We start from the raw sequence: 22,922 nt of genomic DNA, 5'->3' as shown, positions 1-22,922 counted from the left end.
CACACATTCTCTTCACAGGCTTTTTCCATTTAGATTTAGTGTCAGTAAATGATGCATTTTATTTTGCCTCAATTCATTCAACAGACCAGTTGAGTGAAAACAAGGATGTCAGTAACAAGGAGTAATTTAACTCTGTCACAATGGTATGGAAAAAAGAAAGTTATACTTGGTCAACAAGGTCAAAATGGAAATTGATACACTATAAAATTCTTCTATTGCACAATACTAACACTTTGTGTTTGTTCACTTGCAAAGACTGGATGACTTTGTTCTCCAAGCTCCCCTGAGCACTCAATCCCTAATACTAAATTGCATTTGCTTAATGCACAAGTAAAATCAACCACCTGTTAATACAGCTAATCACTGCACACAGGTTAGAGAGAGCTTAGGGAAAGAAAAAACCCCCAAGGAAACCAAAGAGACAAAAGTACCTTCTCAGATAACTTTATTTATAAAGACTTAAGAGTTTAAGGGGAAAACAAGTTAACTTTTAACACCCAACCCTAAAAGTTGCAAAAACTAAGATTCAAGAGCTAATTGTTTCCTATCACAAAAGTTAATCTGGTTGTAAGAAAGATCTCAAAAATTAGGAATTAGTAAGAGGTTTTACATAAAAAAGGACTAGCAAATTATTTTAGTTTAGTTAACGGGTAATTATCTTCTGAACACTAAACAGCTCAATAGGCTCTATGAACTAACAACTACTGAATTTCATGAGCGAGTCTGCAACCATGTGCTGGCAAACACACACTGTTTAACTTTTACTAACCTTGGTATGGTGGTGAATGATACAGTGAACCAGAGTTTTCACCATTTCTTTATTTATTTTAAAACAATGTCAGTAAAGGCAGTAAACATGGACATAATCCCCCTGAAAAGCTGGTTTTGCTTGTATGGCTTACTTGAGCTTGGCTTGGGACCCTCCCAAAATAAGACAGAGCAGCAAAGCCAAGTTAAAGCCCTTTGGCAGCAGAGTACACTGAAATCAGTAAGGCCCTTCTAAGGTACACCTGGACTTAGCAAAGCAGTTACTACACACATTTACAAACTGATGAGAAATGTCAGAGAAAAAAGAGCTGCAGTTTAATATCCTTTCAAAGCTGAGGTTCTCTGAACGCCTGACTAAACACCACTGAACAGATTGTGGGTATTAAAGAAGTTCTCATACTACAGAAACACAAACACCATCTGTAGATGAAACATCTCTCTCAAAATACATCCACAGCTCTGGAGGTTTAGTCTCAGCCTTATCAATACACATCTGTCTTCACCCATGTGAACAGCTCTTGGCAAATGTTTACGAGAGACACCCTTAAAACTCCCTTTAAGTTCAGTTTTACTTTTGGGTAACAGCTCTAAACCAAAGACTTTTACAAGTATTTTAAAGAGCAGCTGTTTTGAAGTTGCAGAAGTGAGGTTCATATATCTCACATGTGGAATCAGGAAAGCCTTATCTTTACTATCAGATCATCAACAGAAGAATTCAGTGCCGGCAGATGAGTTACAAACCAACTTTTTCTGCAACTCCTTCACTCAGGGAGCCAGTGTGATATGAGGCACTGGATGATTATTTGAGGTTAATTTCTGGGAATATGCCCTCAATAACAAGTGATGGTTTTTGTAAGAACAGTCAAAGGGAAGAGCCTTACTAGAAGTCCAGCACCCCTCCTCTCCCCCCTGCAGACAGGCTGATACTCCGCCTCGTGATGGCCCCAGGGTGTGTTGGGGTTGCTCAGAACGTGACTCCTGCCAGCCCTCACACGGAAAAACCCTTGGATCAAATTCCAAAGAAGAGGCTTTGCTGTGCTCTCAACAGAGGATTCAGCATGTTGAGGGAAGAAGTTTCAAAAGAAGGGGAAGGACACCTTAAAAGAAGTTACAGCAACTTACGTGAGTTTTGTTTTGCTGCAGATATTTTATAATACAAAAGTAAAGTTAAAAGATCCCAAAGATTCCTTTTTGGATTATTTTGGTGGGGGTTTTTTAAGCAAAAAAACCCTCCCCACAATATCTTAGCATATATCCAAGCATTCCATCACAATAAACACAAGGGTGATTACATGAACTTCCAACAGTCCTGCTGACAGTTGTCCAGCAAACCAGGCAGACAAGCAATGAGCCATCACACCTTCTCATTTATGAAGATTATCAAAGGTGACACGAGCAATTTTGGGGATGGAAGGGGATTTGCCAGAGCTATGAACACAGTAATGGTCTATAGAGCTCTAGAGCCCACGCAGGTAATAAGAAATGTTAGGTTTTATTGTCTTCATGGATTTCCAGATACATTTATATAATTAAAACCTTCCAACGCTCCCAAGCAAGAAAACACCACAGAATTGCATCCCTACAGAATTAAATTCCTGGTAATCTGCTTTTCTACATCTTAGATTCAACTCCAGAGGAATAAGGTTGACCAAAAGCAACCAGAGACCCTCCACTTCTCTTTTCTCTTCTCTGCAGTCAATAAACCTGCATAAAACAAACACCACAAATGGAATAATGACTGAATGCAAACACAACTGTGGCCACTTCCACAGTGATTTTTTTCCTGTAGTACATAACTGTGTCACAACAAGTCCTCTCCATAAACCTCAAACCCTAGTTTTCAAACAATCAAAACATAAACCCCAAATAATTCTATTTGACCTTCATTATTTAGGTCTGTGTGCCAGGTCTAATCAGCTCTCACGAGCACATTCCACTTCTTAAAAACAGACTGTAGAAATACATTTCTCAAACTAAAAGGAACAGAATGCATTGTTTTGATGCTACAGCCTGAAGCCCTTTATCTGAGTTTTATCAAAGTATACCCTATCACTGATCAAAGCAGCAATGACAACTTAATGTTCTTTAAAGTTATATATTGCTGCATAAACTTCCCACTTTTGTCTCGTGGCCTCCAGCTCCACTTGTCATTGGGAGTCTATTCAAAGGTCAGGAGACTTTCCAAAGCCCTCAGTTCCCAAGTGGCAGCTCCAACACTGGCAGGAGTTGGGAGTGGAGCAGGGGGGACAATTCCATCAGGGCTCTGTTCTCAAACACCCCAGAAACTTCAGGTTGCCATTTCTTCTGGCAGATGTTTGAATGACTACTTGGTATGTTACTCTATGAACTATTTTTATGTGATAGCAGCACTTCCACATTCCCCTTTTACTCACTTTATCATCATCTAAAGACCATTTCTCACTCTACTACTAAAATCAGTATTTCATTTTAAAATCCTTTCAATTTATTATTTTCCATATGCCACGTGACTGCCTTTTAAAAGCAAAGTTTGGAAGTTACTTGGACATGCAAGACTCTTCCTTTAGAAAAAGTCTGTATTTTAGCAATTCACTGAGAAATCTCAAATTGAGTTTACTAGAAAAATATTATGCAATTTTATGTTTAATGAACTGTGTGGAAATGAGTTGTACTTAGGACTCCTTATTTAATAAAAAGGCATAAAAATGCATCATGACTACCACATTTCTACAGTTATATTTTAGACATTTAAGACCTCCAACATCTCAGTTTTAACCTTCAGATGAATGTTTGTCAAAGCACTCTAAACATCTTCAAAATTCCTGTCTACCCCCCACAAACAACAGGAAAACCCTTGGAGAAACAGGGTTTACAGTCACGAGAGAAATCAAGGACTGCCGAGCAGAAGAATGAGCCGGGATTAGAGAGGCAGCACCAAATCCATCAACAATAGAGAATCCAGTTCAATCTGCTCCCATCCTCTCAGGAATGCAGGAATCATCCAAGTAGCCTCCATTAGAAGCAGCTCCAAGCCCTTTATCTCCTGTCTAAGAGCCCTGGAGGGGAACAGCTACGGGGGAAAGGCCATGGCCCAGAGCTCAGCAAACAGACCCGTCCCTGCAAGGATTTCCAGGGCACGGCAGAGCCAGGAGCACAACAGGCTTGGGAGCACCACTGGGAATAACTGGCTGGGCTCTTCCTGCTGCATCCTGATTTCACCTACACCTCACCAGGTTTCTCAGTAACTCCTCTTCAAAGGAGGAAAGGAACCGGGAGGGACCGGAGGGGGTAATTCTTTGAGTTGGGTGCATGGAAACTTTCACTAGGACTTCACAGGGAACAAGTGGCAACATTGGCCCGGTCTCAGAATCCAGTTTCAAAACTAAAAACGCAGGGATCTGGGATCAGGAATTGAGAATAAAAAAACTGGGTAACAGGTCACAGGCAGCCTGGCACAGACAGTCTGACCCTCTACAACAATGTTCATTCTACACTGTCACTCTGGCTAAAATTTGGTGGCCAGTAAGGGTTCTATACAAAAAGGGAATCTTTACAGGTCAGAATTCCAGCAAAACCAGGATGGTCCCAGACACTGATAGACAGCACCCTGCTCCCAGACACTCCTGGATCTGTTAAAGAACTCAGGAATTACATCAGCTCGTGTTTAAATACAGTCAAAACTCAATCAGGCACAGATTTTTTCTCATGTTAAAGCATCACCAAAACTAGAGGCTTTAAAAAAAGGTGTGACTGATACAAAATCATTATCATTTTGCCAATATGTAAGAAGTAAGAAAAAAACTGAAATCAGTACAGTTATGTCACAATTTTGAGCCACCTTTAAATATTATAAAACTAATGAGAAAACTCAAACAGCTTGTGCTACAATAGGATTTTAGCCATCAACTTACTGTTGTGAAGCCTCAGTGCCAGGTTCAGTCTGTCCCTGATTTGTTTTCCTGATATGTGATGACCACAGAAGGTAAAATCTGCTTTATAAAACCGCACGTACTTGGAAATACAACGAATTGAACCAATTTAACTTTTTTTTTTTTTTAACTAAAAACATGCTCATTAAAGGAGCTTAATTTCCAAATACTTTTTTCCAGTGATTGGGCTAAATTAGAATAGTAAATTTTAAGACGGGAATTTTCTAGTCCAATAAGCCTGGGACACAAAGCAAGATCTGAATCCCTAATTTAAATGCTGCAATGAAAGACACTGATGGCTTCTTCCAACTGGTTCCTATTAGTTTGCAGATTAATGAATTACAACACATACATGCTCAGCACATGCATTGCTGAGGACCTGCTGTGAGACCCCAGAATGAGCAATACCACAGGCCATTGTTGAAAGAGATACTTTTGTTGGGTTTTTTCATTTCCTAACGTCATTTCTGCTACATTTACGGGAAATATTTCAGTTCCAGTGAGCCCAACAGACCATCTGGAAGAAGTGTTGGAACAAAAGCATATATTGGAACAACATTTTAAGCATAAAATATAGGTCTAGAATTTTTCTGACTGTATGTTTATACTATATTTGTTACCAGCATCCAGTGACATTATGAACCTTCCATGGTATATTGAAAAAATGTTGCATGACAGCAACAAAGAGGCTTTTAAAAACCCCTCAACGGGGGGAAAGTGGGAGAAAAATAAAGGGGCAAGCAGACAAAGAGAGAATAGTGAGCAGCTCTGTGCACAGATGACTCATTCTGACACACTACACAGGTGAGGGGACACAGGAAAAACTTCAGTTAACAAAAATTTCCAGGAATTTAGTGGAATTTTTTTATCCTCTGTCTTCACTTCCCTCCTCATAAATTCAAAGCACTCAGAAGTACTAGTGGTCCTCCCGAGATTTTAACCCAAACCAAATGTTTGAGCGAGGCAGACTGTTAGAAAATCTCACGCAACCAACGTCCTTTCATTCCATCGGCACCGCTGTGTTGGGACACGCATGGAAGTTCATCCATCAGGAATATCAACTGCACAGAGCACTGCCCTGGGCTTTGGTCACCTCCAGTCAGGTCATGAAGTCCAATCCCAACCATTGCCATGTTGGTCCTGACTCCTCTCTGCTGTAATTTCATAGGGGAAATTTGTCCTATAAAAAACTCAGTCCTTCCAGGCTGCCTGGATTGGAGTTTGTACAAGAGCAAAACATTTAAAAACTTTTCCTCCTAGAAATCCAAAGAATGTCTTAAGAGATACTATCAGGTATTTTTATTGTGTTTCTGCATTAATACAGTGTAATTACTGAGCCTTACTAATCCTGCAGTGAAAAACACAATTCAGTAAGAGGCAAGTGTGGGGAAGTTTGGCATCAATTTAGGTAAAAAAAATAATAATTAGCTGTTGCTGAACCTAAGAGGTAATGTAAACCTTAGTGTGCTGACTCTTGAGTTTATACAGTAAATTGACGCTAGAAATTAATTATTAAACAACACATATTTTACAGATCTGTGCAAATAAAACCTCATTTTTAATAATTAGGCATCAACTACTTCAAGGAAAACAACATATTATTATAATAATTAACATATTTTTATTTAGGAGTCCATGCTGCTTTAAATAGTCACATATTTCCAGAGTGCAAAGCTCATGTAACCTAATCTGTGTTTTCCTCAAATCCCCACAAGTCCATTTACTCAAAAACACCAGCTCCTGGATGGGTGCCTGGAGAGCCAAACCTGGCCCGGCGTGCATATTTTTATCCGTGTTACTAAATTAGGAAAGCAGAGTGGACTAAGGTTATGCCAACTTGGAAAAAAAGAACAGGGTCTGCATCAGTTTGTGCTTTTGCTTTTAAAGTCACAACCATCATAAAAAAAAAAAAATCTGAACTTTATTAAGCATCTAAGTGATCTCCCCTGATCAGAGACGGTAATAAAAGCAGAAGGGAAATCTGGGGGGAGCAGGCAAGAAACAAGGATCTGTTCCCCTCCATTTTGAAGGCTCTAAATCAAAATGTGGAACACAAGTTTAACAAAATGAGTTCGGACTACATATTTTCATGCCAGGGTCTAGAGTAGGAACAGAATTATTGGCATGCTGTGCCCATGATCAGTGGAAATCTACTGTGAAAAGGAGGGAGGGAAGAAGTCGTGTTTATATGCCCTTAATTAAGATTTATTGAAATCCCTTCTATTGAGCTCTATTCAGAATTACTAAGTTGGGCATTCAAGAAGTCTTTACCAGTGAAATGCTGGTATGAATAGTAAATACAGATATTGTACTTTACAGCAACATTAAAAAAGTGAGAGAAATGAATATGCAGTTTTCATGTCTGAAAGCTTCTCTTGCCCCCCCAATCAGTAAAGCAAATTCCAAAGCTTTGCAATAATCACTCAACATTCCAAGAGTTACTGTATAAACAAAGCAGCAATCAACAATTATCATTTGATTTATAATTTTAGTAACAATTGCACCTTTCTTGACACTACCACTGCAGTTACCTATGCATGAGAAAATTATCTAGGATTTATCTGGAAGTTATATATTTCAAAATTCATGTTCCTGGACTCTTCCAGCCTTCTGGAAGCTCAAGTTGTTTCAGTTACAAAGGCTCACTGATCTTACCGCCATTAATTTCCTATTAACTTGGAGGGTTATTCATTATGGAGAGATAATTATTAATTTCCTAATAATGGGTGGAGAGACTCAATCCTCCCCAATATTAAACATGATCAGTCTCAAAAAGGTGTGGTCTTAACAAATGGAATGGGAACACCCAGGTTCTATTTCTGGCTAACACTGACTCCTGCTGTGGCCTGGAGCAAATCACTGCTGTTAAAAACACTTTTTTCCACTCTGTAAAATGAGGATAACACTCCCTTATCAGCTTCACAGGATCTTTCTCAAATGCTTTGAAGATGAAGTTTTATAAGCCTACAAATGTATTTTAATGAGTCTTGAACTGACTGTATTTCTAAAACAATTTGCCTTAAAAAGGGAAAGGACTTGAGGAGTAAGGCAAGGAAGAGTCCATGTGCTGTTACCCCCCTGCCATTGCTGAAGTTTGCACTTTAAAACACCAGAGGCAGGAGAAGACATTTCCCTTCAGACTCTACCTCAAGGAAGCAAAATGGCAACAAGTGGCTGGAAGATGCAGAATTCTCAGGGAACAGCACAGGAGCTGAAATGGAAGCCCCACATTCCCTCAGGGGGCACTCGCTGAACCTGCCTTTGTCTCTCAGAGCTGAACCCCCTTCAGCAGCTGCTGCTGCCCCCCCACCAGCAGAACGATTCAAGAACCACCACCCCACACTTGACATCAAAGTTTTACATAATTTGACCACGTTTTGGTTTTTTTGCTTGATCAATGCACTCAACTCTTGGTTTTCAAAGCTCCCTGACAGCAAACACAAAGGGAACTTTGCTCCAGTCCATGTAAAGACAACTGCTGATTTTTTTTCCCTGCCCTTCTTAAAGGGAATTTTGCCAAAAGATGGGCTGGGACCATAAACCATACCCTCTTCTTTAATTACTTAGCTTTTGCTCTTGACTTGGCAAAACATGAAGCTTTTCATTTTAGTAAATCTATAATTAACTCCAGCATGTGCTGAGTAAACATAACCTCATTTTTAATTAAATCTCAGAACAAGATGCTACAACTTGCCATTTCTAAGGAGAAGTACCTCTCGAGTAATGTGCAATAAAAAAAAAATCTAATCCTCATCAAATAAGAAACTTAAGTCCAAATTTGAGCATAACCCACCCCCTTTCAAGCCATCTGTTCTCCAAACGTGCACTCACCAACTACAAGACCAAACTGTGAACCTGAGGAGCCCCCTCTGCACACCAAAAGTTTCCAAGTCAAACCAAATCTAAACAGTAACACAGCAAAACTGAGATATTCTTGAGGAGTCCCAGAGCCAAGGTTAATTTTTATAGTACATCTCACTGGATTTTTTTCTTTTTTCTATGCAAATGATGCCATAGTTCTCACACAAAGAGAAAATAAATATCATTTCTCAAGAATGAAAGGAGATGAAATATCATATGCACTATAAACATCAGAAACAAAGGGGAGCTTTCTAATTAATCATTCATAAGTGTGAAGATTCAGAAAATTTACTTCTGACAGCACATTCATATAGGATAACTCTACAATTCTAAATTAAAATGAAACATCAATTCACTGAATAAAAGGAGAAATCTCTAAACCAAGTTAAGCTACTGTGAAAACACAATGTCAACTCTAAGTCAAGCTTACACATGAACTAATGAAATAATATGAAGTAACCATCTTTTGTTTATGCTGATTTTTTTCTGTAAGATCTCTGCTGTTACACATTTCCAAATGGCCCTCAAGAATTTGGATTATTTGAGTGTTAAATAGTAGAAAACTTCACAAAGTTTGACTTCATGTTCAAGAATTACATATACCAGAGCCAAATAAACAAACCAAGAGACTGTTAAAGACAGAAGTTACAAGATTTACAAAAATAAAAATGTGCATTTAAATGACAACAAGTCCTCAGGAGAACTTTGTAACATTAAATCTCACATTACTTCTCTGCAACTCTTTTAATCAGCTCTCCTTTGAAAGGTAGAACCTCTCAGGGACTGTGATTACCAGAGAATCTTAGACACTGATGACTCTCCATTAGGCAGAAGCTGGTCCACTCATTAAAGTATATTCAAATCATGACATTAAGAGAATTTTACACGGCATTTTCTTCCCCAGCTATTTTATGTTATATTTCAATTTCAACACGCTTGTTTTGGACAAATTTTCCCCTTTAGTTCTCCTCAATTCAGCTGAGTCATCTGTCAGCAGCTCCCACAAGCACTGAGGCTGCTGATGGAAGCCCCAAGTTTTAAACACAGAGCCCTGAGGCCACAGCACAGGATCTTACCCAGGGTAACACCACTGCAAGTGTTTGCTGAGCACAAAGGATCAGCATTTACACCACACAGAAAGGGCTTTCTCACCTCCAAGGGACACAGTTCCCTGCAGCACCTCATCCCAGATTTCCCCCTCATCAGTCCTGTATTCCCTGATTTCTTCAGGAAACTAACACTGGTTGCACGTTATCCTTCTCCCCCATCCTCTCCCTTAAAATCACATTTTAAAACTCGTCGGACAATCCTGACCACAGCCTGACAAAAGCAGAGTGCTCTTTGTTATTAAACTCTCACAAGTTTTGTGGAAACAGGGACTTAAGAGACTAAAATCTTGCCCATCACGTGGAAGTTAAACCACAGCCCCACCTCTATCAGAGCCTGAACAATGTCCACAGTCAGACCAGAGGCTTAAATCGAAATCTTAAATGCTACTCCTTCAATTATTTTAAAATTTGGTTTCTACAAGGCAAATCTTAAATACTAATGAATGAATGTTAGGGGCACAACTGTGGAATAAAACAATTAAAAATGGATAATGAATCAACATATGCTATTAATTGCATTGTTTCTTGCAGCTCTTAATCACAATTAAAGGAAGACACAACAGAGCATCATTCTTAAAAATTAAAATGCAATACAACAGTGGGAGTGTTCAAACATTTAATGACAAACATTTACCATCCAACTGTTCTGCAGTTGTGCTGAAGACATTTTTAGCAATTGGTTTAGGATGTTACTAAGAGTATCCCCCTAGATATCCATGGAATTTCTAAAAACTGAGGGTATTTGTAAGACCAGACAATGGGCATGGAGATCCAACAGGAATGACAGGGCAATCACCCTTCCATAAATGAGTGTCATTTAAACCCCAAAGCTATTTTTAGTGCACATCTTTACATTCCACACAAGCTGCACTAGTAGAAGTTAAATTATATCTTAAATGGTTACTTATTATAAATTAAGAGCCATTAGGAGCTGTCTTTCCCTAGGAATGCATTGCAGTGCAGGATCTGCTGTAAGGAAAGCAGTGAACACAGTGAAATGATGCACTGCAGTGAAATCCCATCCCACCCCAGTTAATCCTGTTAACTTTGCCAGCTCTCCTGACAGAACATTATTTAACACTATTATGAAGATTCATGCTACCAGTATAATTAAGGATAAAACAATTCATCATAACTTACCATCTTGCTCTACTTTTTCAATTGTTGAACATATGTGTTACTTTGAAACTCAGAATTTATTTTTTAAACAAAGTCTTTGAAATCTTCGCCATTCCACAAACAACTGTGAAAACATGCTTGGAAGCCCTCTTTGGGAATTGTTATGTTTAGGAAACACTCAATGCAGCAGATTAACTCTCCAGAGGGCAAACTATTCAGTGTAAGTGAAAGGCTAATCCTGCTCAGGCTGGTGGCACTGGAGCTGTGTGACATCCAGTCACAGTGACAGTGACAGGATTAGTTCTGACAGCAGCTCTGGCACATGGGACTCCCCCAGCAAACACAGAGACACCACTGGCTCCTCCAACTCAACACTTGTATTATTCCTAAGCATGCAAATTTTCCATGCACACAAAACCAAACACACTTAGGGACAATGCCCAGCACCAAATTTTGTACAGACTTCAGGAGAAATGAAATGCAGCAAAGCCTCAGCTGATACCAGTTCCTAATCAAATGTGGTAGACTCCAAATCAACTCTTCAGTAATGTAAATTATCTTTTTGAAAGTCTTTTTTGGAACCTTTTTAAGTCAATGTGTGAAGTTTTGCAGCAAATGTGTCACTTTCTCTTTGAACAAGTCTTTCTTTCATGGTACAGCACCATAAGGTAAATTATCTTTGAGGAACATAAAGCACACTCAAGTCACTCCTTTCTTTTGAATGTAGGACATCTGAAAATTGATGGAAATTTTATTGGCCTTGGGTCATAATGTTTAACAGGTTTATCTAATTTCATTCCAGAGCATTTACATAGTCATATACATTTTTTCTTTCCGATCATAAACATTTCTTTTGACTTTTCCAGGCTTAATAAGAAAAGTCAAAGAAAGGACAGTGAGATTTCTGCACCCAAAACTTCAAGGAGCATTTGCAATATATTTCTTGAAAATAAACAATGTGAACCTGCAAACACATGAAGGTCACATTGAGAAGTTAGTTAAAATCAGAGCCAAAAGCTAATCCTGTTAGATTAAGTTAGACCAGGCTTTTGAAATCATAGCCTTAGATTTTTATCATCTCTGAAGAGCAGAAAATGCAAATACACCAGAGAAAAACTAAAAAATAAAATTAAAAAATATTTGAGAATCACCATCATCTTATCTGAAAATATATAAGGTTGATGGAAGATAATGTTACATCTGCTTATCAAAGGATTTAGAAGGCCAAAAAAAAAATAAAAATCATTCAAAATCTGCCTATGGCCAACTTTTTCTGACTTTGTGTCACATTTACTTTGAATAAATTTTGCTTTTGTACTATAAACTAGCAAGACAAACATTTGTTATCTACTGTCACAATGAGATAGAACTGCCACAGGCAAACCTGCCAGACATGTGTCTTTTTAGAAAATACGAGAGCAGGGCTGTTGGGCGAAAAGAAAGGAAGGAAGGACTGGAATGCTGTATATTATGGAAAATTGGAAAAAACATCATTTTATCATAATGACAGTTGTCATTGGTATTTTGTGTCTTCTCAGGGAAGTTCAATATTTTCTTGATACGATGGCAAAGGTTGTTAAATAAATACGTTTTTCCCACTTCAGCAGCATTTTCCAGGACTCTACAAGTACGGAGAGCACATCTACAGTGTCCATCCCTGCCCAGGCCTTCAGTGCGAGTTGTACCAACTGTAAAGTGCTAACACACCCAGAGCACTTGGCCAATGAAGCTGAAATGACTCTGGCACTGCTGTGAGCCCTCACCCATCACTCACCTGCAGGCAAATACTTGAGCTGGTTGTTGGCCAGGCGGAGGTGCCGCAGGGACCTGAGGCGGCCGATCTCCGGACACACGATTTCCAGGGCATTGTCACTGAGGTCCAGAAACTGCAGCTTAACCAGGGAGCCAATGGCTTGTGAGAGAACACATTAAAACATGAATGGGACCCAAAAGAAACGTTAACAGGGCTGTGAGAGGATAAGAAGCCCCAGTACCCTATGTCTGAGCACAGTGAGAGGTGTTAAAAGTCGGTCTCACAACCGAACGACATCAATTGTGGAAATGTTTATCTTGCTAACAAATAGTTCTGCTGGCAGTGAGACAGGGGGTAACAAATACAGAACACTTGCTAGATTTTCCTCAGACAATTCTGCTCTGAAATAACCTTCCCCACTCCTCTGCTCTGAGTCTGTGCAATTTATATACCCAGAGTTTAATTTCCTCTACTTGGGCACATAACTCTGCAGTTACTAAGAAAAACTACCCCAAGTTCTTGCTCCTTTAGGTTTCAAATCTGTCACGATCTAAACCAGCAGAGCATTGTGTGGTAACTGCCTGAAAGCAGCAGACACTCTGGATTTCTGTTCTGCAGATGAGTGCCATTTAGCCTTTTCACTTTCTGCAATTAGAACTGGAGCAAACAGCATTTAGGTGCATTTGAGGATCATTTAAAGATTTTAACATAGCAGTAACAAGGATATTATCGACTAAGAGCTATGCTGGTATATTTTGTATGAAAATCTTTAATGTTTTATGGGAAAATAAAGGAAAAATAGGCCCCTTCAAAGAAGAAAAATGAATATTTTATGATTCCTGCCACTTATTGTGAGCTGGTAGATTACTTACCTTCAGGTACAACAACTATGTTATTTGAATGGAGGTACCTGGGGGGAGGAGAAAAAAGCAGAGGACACCACCTGTTACCCTGGAGGACTTCTGCTGCATAATCAGTTTGCAAAATATCCAATTTCAGATTGAAAGAACCCCCTCAAAGCCATTCCTCCCTATTAGCACAAAAGCTGTGGAAACTGTATAAAATGGCAATGGACAGGTACTTAAGCCTCACTCAGGTTATTCAATGATTAACATAAAGGAAAATTACATACAATTATGTAAAACAAACCACTCACAGTTACAGTAATAATGGGCTTTAGTTTGAGAGTCACAAGAGGAAAACAAAATGGAAAGAGAATAAACCAGACAGAAGAGCCAGAATGAACCACAATTGATCACCAGGTTATTTGGTGCTAAATGCCAGCCAAGAAAAGGAAAAAGCCCACACCCACCCAAATTACACAATTACAAACACTTTCCCCGCACATGAACTCTCCCACCTTTAAAGACTGAAGAAACAAGCACACTATATACTCACTGCAAGGGAGTTTTTCAAACTTAAAGTACATTTTTCAACAGAAAAACCAAATCTGACACATGGATATTTATGTAGTTACAGAGGCTGGCCAGATCTCTGACTAAGAATATTCAGCACCCTCTGATGGAGCACTTCCAGTACTACTGGTAGCACAAAAACTCATCTTAGATTTTACACATGTCAGTCTTTAATCATCACTGCTGCAAATAAACAACTGGATCTTGGAGAAAACAACAGTACCAAAATTGTCCAATACTGATATTGAATTGTAAGGGGATACTGAGCACTCCATGTCCAATTGCTTAGGCACACATGGAATTATTTGCACAGTGTAATTTTTTTTTCCACTCTATTCCACAGGCATTTCCTAAAGCAGGAGCCTGTCTTTTCAGGGATACAGAGACAGAACAAGAAAAACGACATATGGACATTTCAACTGCATTGAGCATCTGAACCTTCTCTCTTTCTTTAAAAATTGCAGATATTTGCTACCAATTTGACAAGCATAAGAATAGCAGATATGCTTGTAGAAATGCTGAGATATAACCTGGGAATGAGAATTCTCCTACTGATTTTAGCTGCAGCTCCTGAAAATATTTGTGAACTATTTCACTCAACCTAAAAAAGTACATATTATGAGGATCTACAGCTGGTATTCCAGCATGAGGGGCATGACAGACAAAGAAACACAGTGAAATTACTAAGGATGGAACTTTTAGGAAAATAAAAATCGGTTAAGTTTGTCTTTCAAAATTGAAAGCCACTGTAACAAATTATTCTTTATAAATAAATCTTTATCTTGTGGTCTCTTCTCTGTCAACAAAACATCTCTTATTGTCTGATCAAAAACTGACTTGTCCAATTAGAGCTACACAAACCACAGGCCCACTGCAGCTCTCTCTGGACCACCAGAGTGTGTGGGGTAGTGGTGGTGCAACTGAGCTCTCTAAACACCAAATAATTAGGTTTGACTCCTACAAATCAGTGTTTGTAAGAAATTATTTTTAGCTGTAATTTAGACGGGTTTTCCTAAAGGCACCATCAACTGACACTGAGACTTCCTGATGCCCTGTGGCAAATCGTTATATCAAATACAACAATATTTATTTTACTGCTTGAGAGCATAAACACACTCTCAAGGCTGGGGCATGATGAGGCAGGACTGGCTCTTAAGCAAGTTGGAGGCTGCAGTGACCTACAAACCAGTTCCATTACTCTGTGGCCACGTGCAGCAGGAAGGTGGGGCTTCAGGGCCACAGGAAGATGACAAGATCAGACAGCTGAGGGCATTCGACTCCTCACAGAAACACCTCCTGTTTGGAGCTCTCCTTTAAACAAACAGGATCAATGCTCCAGCAGTTCCACAGCTGAAACTGAGCCAAAGGAGTCAAAAGGGGAAAAGAGGACGTTCTTTTTAACCCCTCACTGCCAACCCTGTCACACAGGGAAATCACAGCCTTGTAAAAAGGAGAGGGAATAAAACATTGTCTCAGGGGCTCACAAATTAATTGTCAAAATAATACAGTTTGTGGGACATCCATTTTTTGGACATGACTGGATAAACTGCTCTGCCTACAGCAATCATCATTCCATAGTTCCTTCCCCAACATGCTCATCCCTGCTCCTATTTGACAATCTGGGACTTGGATCCAAAAAAACTTATTACTACAATCAGCAAGACTGAGATCATAAAACCCCTGGGAGCTGGGGTGGGAAGGAGCAACTAGGGATGGGCTGGAGGCAGTAACCTATTCCTCTGGCTCTGTCACAGCCCTCTGACCACTGCACTGGGAGGTTCCAGTGTGACAACAGGATTTATTCCCTCAGCAGTACAGACATTTGTATAAAGGTTCTTGTTATACAATAAACAAGAAGTTAAAAAAAATTTCCAGAAGGACTTATACCTCCTAAAATGAGCCCTTCTTGCCCTTCAAGAAAACCCTTCACACTTTAGATGCAGCTTATGTGCAATTAATACATTCTAGATTTTAACATAGGATGGATCAACATAATAAAAATATATTAGAAGTCCTACATAAACTCACAATTCCACGAGGTTTGGAAGCTTCTGTGCAAGGTTTTCTGGCTGAAAGAGAGTTAGAGATGTTTTTAGGTTTCAAAACAAGGAACAAGACACATATATTGTGTACCCTGGTCATTTTAATAACCACACTAAAACATGTCAGCAGGAAAAATGGCAACAAGGAGCCTCTATCCAACACCCTGTTTCCACACCCCCAAACATTCTCCATCAGGGCAATCTGGGTTGTGTCAAGGGTGAGCAATTCACTACTGAAACAAAGCTGCAGTCTAGAGGTGACATTAATATGGTCCCCAACAAAATGGGAGTCAGATTTCTGAGGCTGCAAAGATGGATTACCAAAATCTTACTTTTGAAAATATATTCAAATAAATGAGTTAGCTGAAGGCAAGAGACTGCTAAGAAGCTGCAGCCTTTACAGACTTAAAGCAGAACAAGAACTACACAAGATGTGTAACCATAATGTGCATTTTATAATGCTGCTAAACTGGGAAATGACCTACAATCTTTGTGTAGCTTTAATCAATTACCACCAAGCCAGCACTGCTGAATCCATCAATCTAGATTTCCATATTTCCATATTAACATGCATATCATTCTCTAACTGCTAACTGGCAGTAATTCTTTGCCTTGATGGCATTTACAACCATGAACACTTATCACAAAATTGACTTCACAAGTTTCAGATGTCATGTTGGTAACTGTACTCAAAATTATTCAAGGTTAAGACAGTTTTATTGCTTAAGAAACCTACTTTAAACACAGATATGTTTTATTGAAAATGAGGTTTTTCAATACAGATAATACGCAGAAACAAATGGGTTTTAAAAGAAGCTCAACCACACGATCATTTTCCTGATAAAATTAGCAATTTTCATGTGAATTAACGTGACATGTGACACCTGAAATAGGTGTATTATTATCCAAAATACAGAACTTCGTGTTCATAACTTGATTTGCTCCCCTGAAACAGCAATGTAATGATATTCTCTTGCAGCAAACAACCCCATTGTGGGTGTTTGTTGAACTCGGGAGCAGCAAATGCCGGGCCAGGTGAAGAACTGAGGGGTGACGTCAGAAGCGACCGAGGTGACGTCATGACCCGGCCCCGGGGCTGTCCCTGAGCCGGCGCTGCCACCTCGTGGCAGCTCCGCCACAGCGCACGGGCCTTCCCGGCACCGGGTTCATGGGGGCAAAGAGAAAACCTCACACCGGGGAAACCGGCAAAGGCTGCGGCTCAAGCACGAGAATTCAAGCTCGAATTGCAAAAATGGAGAGGAAGTGTGAAAAAACCCAAACTCACTTTCCTTCTTTATCGCACTAAGGGTGCCAACCAGAACCACAGACTACTGTCACTGCTGCTCTGTCAGAATGGGACAGCACTGCCTGTTCTGAGTTCAGAAATTAAGGACAATTGTTCTTTGATATGGCCACATCCTGCCTCTGGCAGGGCCATGAAGGCAAACACCTATTTCCTTTTAATAAATGAGGAAATTGGGTACTGGAAGGCTCATGGTATCAGTCAGTATTAACTGAGAAGTGGGAAGACCTGACCCTGGGATACAGGTGTGCTTTCTGGCTTCTTGATCCATTCATTATGTCACAGCCCTCCATCATTTCCATCTTGCCAATGAAGACAAAAATGAAATTATTCTTAGGCAAGGTAAATTCTGTCAGTGTAACCACTCCAGACATTTTCACAGGACTCATCTGTCAAGGACAGGAGTCATTTCAGAGGAGCAAAGAACAAAAGCTGAGTTAGTTGAGTATTTTCAGAATTCTGAAGGGATGAACTGGTGGGACAGAAGTATCACTTAACTTTAAAGAAACATGGTGCAGTATTAGTTTTGGTGATTGCTAATAATCCTCATACAATTTAAAATGTATTGATGAGCTAATGCTCATCACCTTGCATGGAATCAAATGAGTAAGGAAGAGACCTCTTCCTTCATTAACTTATTTGTTTTCAACTATTCTCAGGTGAGATTTCTGCCCCACCCCACCCAATGTACATAACTAACTACTACTTTACTAACTTAAGAGCATTACTTGGGGAAATAAACCAAACTCATTATGAAAATACTGTTCTGTGAAAATACTGATGACTTCTGCTCTCCCCCACTCCTCAGATTTTCTCCCTCTCTGTGTTCTCTTTTTGCCAGAGGAATTACCCTCAATCTCAACCCTCACTCCCAGGGCACATTCCCTGAACTCCCCCACTGCTGCTCTCCAGGTTCTCTCCGAGTCACCCAGGCTGATCTCAAGTATGAAACTCTCCACTCCAGCTTATCCTTTAACAGTATCCAGTAATTACTTCCTTCTGCCTTTAATGGAGATTGGGAAACTTTCCATGTTCCAAAAAGACATCTGCCTTTTTTTGTAACATGCTGCTGACTCGATCTATTTTGGTCCACTACAACTTCCAACATCTCTTCTGCTGAACAGATGCTCAGTGAATGAGACCCAATTTTAATTGCCTTGTTCCAACTATAGTGCTGAGCACTTGAATGAGATTCCAACAAGTCACATTATGAGCAAGTTATCCTGATTGTTGTCAATCTAATCATGCTCTACTTCACTCTGTTTGAAGTCATTTTGTCTAAGTATGATCTGCATTTCTTTCACTTCTTTATCCAGGCCTTAACACGGGTATACAGAAAAGTGAGATGCAAAATTCTCCTTATTGTTCCATCTTTTGAGCAGTGCAAACTTGATGAACCTTCCACCACTAAATAATCACTGAATGGCACAGAGTGTCAAGGCAGAACTGTTTACAGTCTGACTTTATAGCAGCTTTAATTGGTAACCATGAATCCTGTCCTCCCATTAAAATTAATATACATTAATAAACTATTGCTCAAAACCAGAGCACTAAAATAATTCTCCACAGCACATGCCAACCTAAGTGACTCACTCAATATGAAGAAAAGGCATAAAATCTTCAGAATCCTTTCAGCTTTTGGGCCATTAACTGAAACCTTTATTGAGGATTTCTCATGTATCATTGTCAAAGCTTTAGACATCACTCCTTAAAATGGAGTAGTGGACTTTACCTAGGAAACACTGAAAAACACATAATTTGAGTGATTTTTTGGTCAGGCCCTCCAGTACCTCCACCCTGGCTATTATTTTACCTCTAACACCATGGAAGAGCCCAAGAAAAAACAAACAAAAAACAACAACAACAAAACAAAGCCTTGAAGACTTGACCCTGTTGACAGTGGCAAGTTTTGACTCTGTTCTCTACAGTCTTATCAGCTCAGAACACCTCACACAGTTATGGAACTGCCCCACACTGAATTCTGAGGTCACAACATTTCACTCAGGGTGAAAATTCCTTCAGTTCAGGGAAAAACACTGAAACTGGAAGAAATCACAAAGGGAAATTCCCACAATCCTGACATGAACTGTGTTCTATCAATAGCAGCCCACAGATATAAGTTTCTACTGGCACTTTGCTTGGAATTAGACCCTGGCACTGACAATGCCTTTGGAATTAGGCACAAACCAAGGGAAAAGCTGTTCAGCCTAATGAAGGAATGCAGACTAGACTACCTAGTACCACTTAACAGGAGAAAGACCTGACCACTGAGTGAGTAAAATTTACAGCAGTTAAAAAACCCCCAACAGAACAACCAGCCTGACAAGAAAACCCCCAGCAGATCTTCAGAGCTTCAACAGGGTAACAAATATCCTAAACATTCATTTATTATTCTCTACATTACCTATGCAAGTTCAATCATGACACAACCCAATACTCATCTCTCACAGTTATGACATCATTCAGGGGCAGATTTTCTCTAAGACTTTTTTTTTTTTTAATTATCTTGTTTTCTCTGTTCCAAACCCCAGAATTGCTAAACACACAGACAATAAACACTGCAGTAAAGAGGTTGTAGTTACCAATGTGGTCAGGGAATTTCTTTTCATGTAAAGTCTCTCCAAGTACTGCAGCCCCTCATCCTTCAGCAGCTCCAGAGGGAAGTGATGGAGGTTTCGGTAATTTAGGAACAAGTTCTTGTGCCTTTCCAGCTTTGCCTCAGAGATTGTTTTACACAGTTCTGATGCCATAACTAAGCACCACATCTAGTGCATCTCATCTTCTGAAAGCAGACCCATTTCTAGGAGACAAAAAGAGAAAGAAAACAACTTTATCAAGGTGTGTGCCATGCATTCTTTTGCAGGAAGAGTTACTCATTATCTCATCATTTGTTGTTCCAGTTAATACAGAAAGTATCCAGAACACCCACACCATAAGTCTTTGACTGTTTTCTGGATCAAGTTTTAGTGTAATATAGGACTTGAAATAAAATCTTTAGTCCTATATAATGCTTTCTTTTTCATCCATGGTCAATGGACCTTTCAGATAATTTTGTCAAAGTTGCCACCACAAAGAAAAAAAAAACAAAAACAACCTCTCTTAACCATTACTGATGTCCTACATCTGTTCTGTTACATGTATGTGCTAAAAAAAGAACACACAGATAAGAAAAATGCACAATTAACAGAGGACTTCTTAGTCTCAGATGACTAAAATTCACTGTTATGTATCTTTTAAGCCAGAAGGACAAAAGGCAATTAAAGTTTGCTAAGCTTGTCCATACAAAACTACTGGAAGAGTTTACTGGTTGGAAAAGATATTGGGGATGGAGAGCCACTAAGGCCATTTTAAAATAATAAACTAATACAGGAGAAACCTGAAACTTACAGCAAGAAAATTTAGAAAGAGCAAGATTTGAAAGATTTTCATCTCTTTACTAAAAATAAACCCAGAAAGAGCAAAGAGTCAAGCTTTAACTGACAATTTCAAAACCACAAAACAAAAGCAGGAAGACAAATTAAAAATTAACTTGTATCTCAAACCTGACTTTATTCAGCTCGTTTTTCACATACAACCAAAAATCTAGTTGTGATTATGTTGTGTAGATTTAGATAACTGCAGCAATGCTGCATCTTTTCAACTGTCTCAGAACATAATAAATCCAGACTATTTATTAATTTAAAGTTACCAATTTGCTACAGACTCGTGCACATAAATTAATTACCATTAACGAAAGGCAAGGATTTGTAACTGCTTTCCACCAAAAACATTCTCTTAGTTCATTTTCTCACTGAAGGAGTTTTCTAACCATAATAGATATTGGAAGTGAAGGTCCTGAATCGAGAATTCCATCTGATTATAGTAACTGTAAACAAAACTCCAGCTGAAGACCCACAACCCGACCATCCCTGTAAATCAAACTGCTTTTCAGTTTCAGTAATTCCCTTGATTTGCTGATAAGCAGCTCTTACAGGTGACTTGTGTCCTTCTGGGAGAATATAGCATTTGGTTTTGGTTGTTTTAAGAGTTTAACAGTTCCTTTCCTTGGCTATCTTAGGGGACAGGGCACACGCTCTGGCTCTGGCAAGAGTAAAGTTCCCTTAGCTCAGAAGATCAAGGAAATTAAGCCATCACAATTCCCAACTCCACTTCTGTGATCAGCACTAAAACAGTTCAAGGAAAAGCATCAAAACTTACAAGGTGCATAATCTGAGTATTTAGTATTTGTGCATTAACTGCTACAATATAAGAAAGAGTAAAGGAAAGCTCATCTTTACCTGTATTTATTTTTTTAATGAAGAGCTATGAAGTCACAAAACACACACACAATACCCAACAGGCTTCCACTTTGTCCAGAGATGCTTTTTAGGTGTTCAGCACTTGTGGGCTTCTCTCCAGAGTTGTGACTACACATAAAAGCTGCACATTTAGCCATGGGACACACGGACACACGGACACACAACCCCACGGATGCAAAGTCCAGTCACAACCTGCTCCGCTTTGGCTCTGACTTCAAAGCAAACCCCTCCTACTCCCTTCCGCCTCCAGCCGAACTTTTTGTCAAAAATCTTCTTCCAGGGATGAGACACAGCCTTGGCAAAGAGGAACAGCCACAACCACGGCCTTTAAGGGGAGCAAAAGGGAAGGATGAAAGCTGATAACAGCCAGGGATGGCCCTGTCAGGAGTGGGGGCACTCAGGGGAGGAAAGGGCGGAGGAGGAGGGGGCACGGGAAGAAACGGGAGCACGGGAGGGAGAAAGGGGGAAAGGAGGAGAGAGAGAGGGAAAGCAGGGCGAGAGAAGGGGCAAAAGGGGGAGAGGGGGCGGGGGGGGGGGATGGGGAAGAGAAGGGAGGAACTGGGAAAAAGGGGGCATTGGAGAAGAGATGGGAGCACGGGAGAGAGAGAGGGGGAGCAGGGGGGAACAGGGGAGAGGGGAAGAGAGGGGGGGAAAGGGAGAGAGGGGGGGAAAGGGAGAGAGGGGAGAACGGGGAAGAGAGAGGAGGGCACGGGAGGCCAGGGGGAACGGGGGCCAGGGGGAGAGAGGGGGAAAGAGGGACAGGGGGAACGGGGGCCAGGGCGGCCATGGAGCTCCCCCTCACGGAGAGGCGCCGTGCCCGCGCGGACCGGCGGGCAGAGAGCAGGGGCAGAGCACCGGGGACACCCACACACACATCACCACCGCCGCCAGGACCCAATCACCTTGGTCCCGTCCCCGTCCCTCCCTCCTGCCCCGGTCCTCCCTCACTCACCGGGGCCGCAGCGGGAGCGGCGCCGCCGCCGACCCAGGGACCCGGGGGGGGGAGGAGGGGGGCCGGGCCGGGCCGCGCGAGACCGCGGCCGCCGCGCGCCTCTCGCGAGACGCCCCGCCGCGGCCGCCGGCCAATCGCAAGTCCTTCCCCTTTCCCGCCTCATCGCCGCCAGCCAATGGGAGCGCGGCGCCCCCGCAGCGCCTCGCCCGCCTCAGGTGGGATGAGGGGGGCGCAGGTGATCCCGGTATTCCCGGTGTCCCCGTGGCCCAGTGTCCCCTTCCCTCTCCGTGAGGGAATCACAGAATCAGCTAGATCGGAAAAGACCTCTGAGATCATCGAGACCAACCTATGACCCAACACCACCTTGTCACCCAGACCATGGCACTCACTGCCT

The 22,922-nt window shown here is 40.7% G+C and overlaps 1 protein-coding gene across 6 annotated transcripts in view; it reads right to left on the bottom strand.

Annotated features, from left to right (window-relative positions):
• Positions 1-22,665, bottom strand: part of LRRC28 (leucine rich repeat containing 28) — a 51,060-nt gene extending 28,395 nt beyond the window's left edge. The window contains exons 1-6 of one of the 6 annotated variants that reach the window (XM_051796817.1): positions 22,529-22,665; positions 21,556-21,901; positions 19,861-20,078; positions 15,962-16,002; positions 13,391-13,428; positions 12,540-12,677 (exon numbers count right to left, since the gene is read on the bottom strand). In XM_051796817.1, the coding sequence (XP_051652777.1) occupies positions 12,540-12,677; positions 13,391-13,428; positions 15,962-16,002; positions 19,861-20,043 (400 nt within the window). In that variant the 5' untranslated portion in view covers positions 20,044-20,078; positions 21,556-21,901; positions 22,529-22,665. Of the gene's footprint in view, positions 1-12,539; positions 12,678-13,390; positions 13,429-15,951; positions 16,003-19,860; positions 20,079-21,555; positions 22,035-22,528 lie in introns of those variants that run through there. The other 5 variants (XM_051796816.1, XM_051796818.1, XM_051796821.1 and 2 more) reach the window with 5 other exon arrangements.
• Between the last annotated feature and the right edge of the window lie 257 nt (positions 22,666-22,922).

Source organism: Manacus candei, unplaced genomic scaffold, assembly GCF_025592945.1.
Source record: "Manacus candei isolate 608988 ecotype Guabito, Panama unplaced genomic scaffold, ASM2559294v1 h1tg000046l, whole genome shotgun sequence".
NCBI classification, from domain to species: Eukaryota; Metazoa; Chordata; class Aves; order Passeriformes; family Pipridae; genus Manacus; species Manacus candei.
Note: the sequence above shows the minus strand (reverse complement) of the source record. Positions and strands in the feature narration are given on the sequence as shown.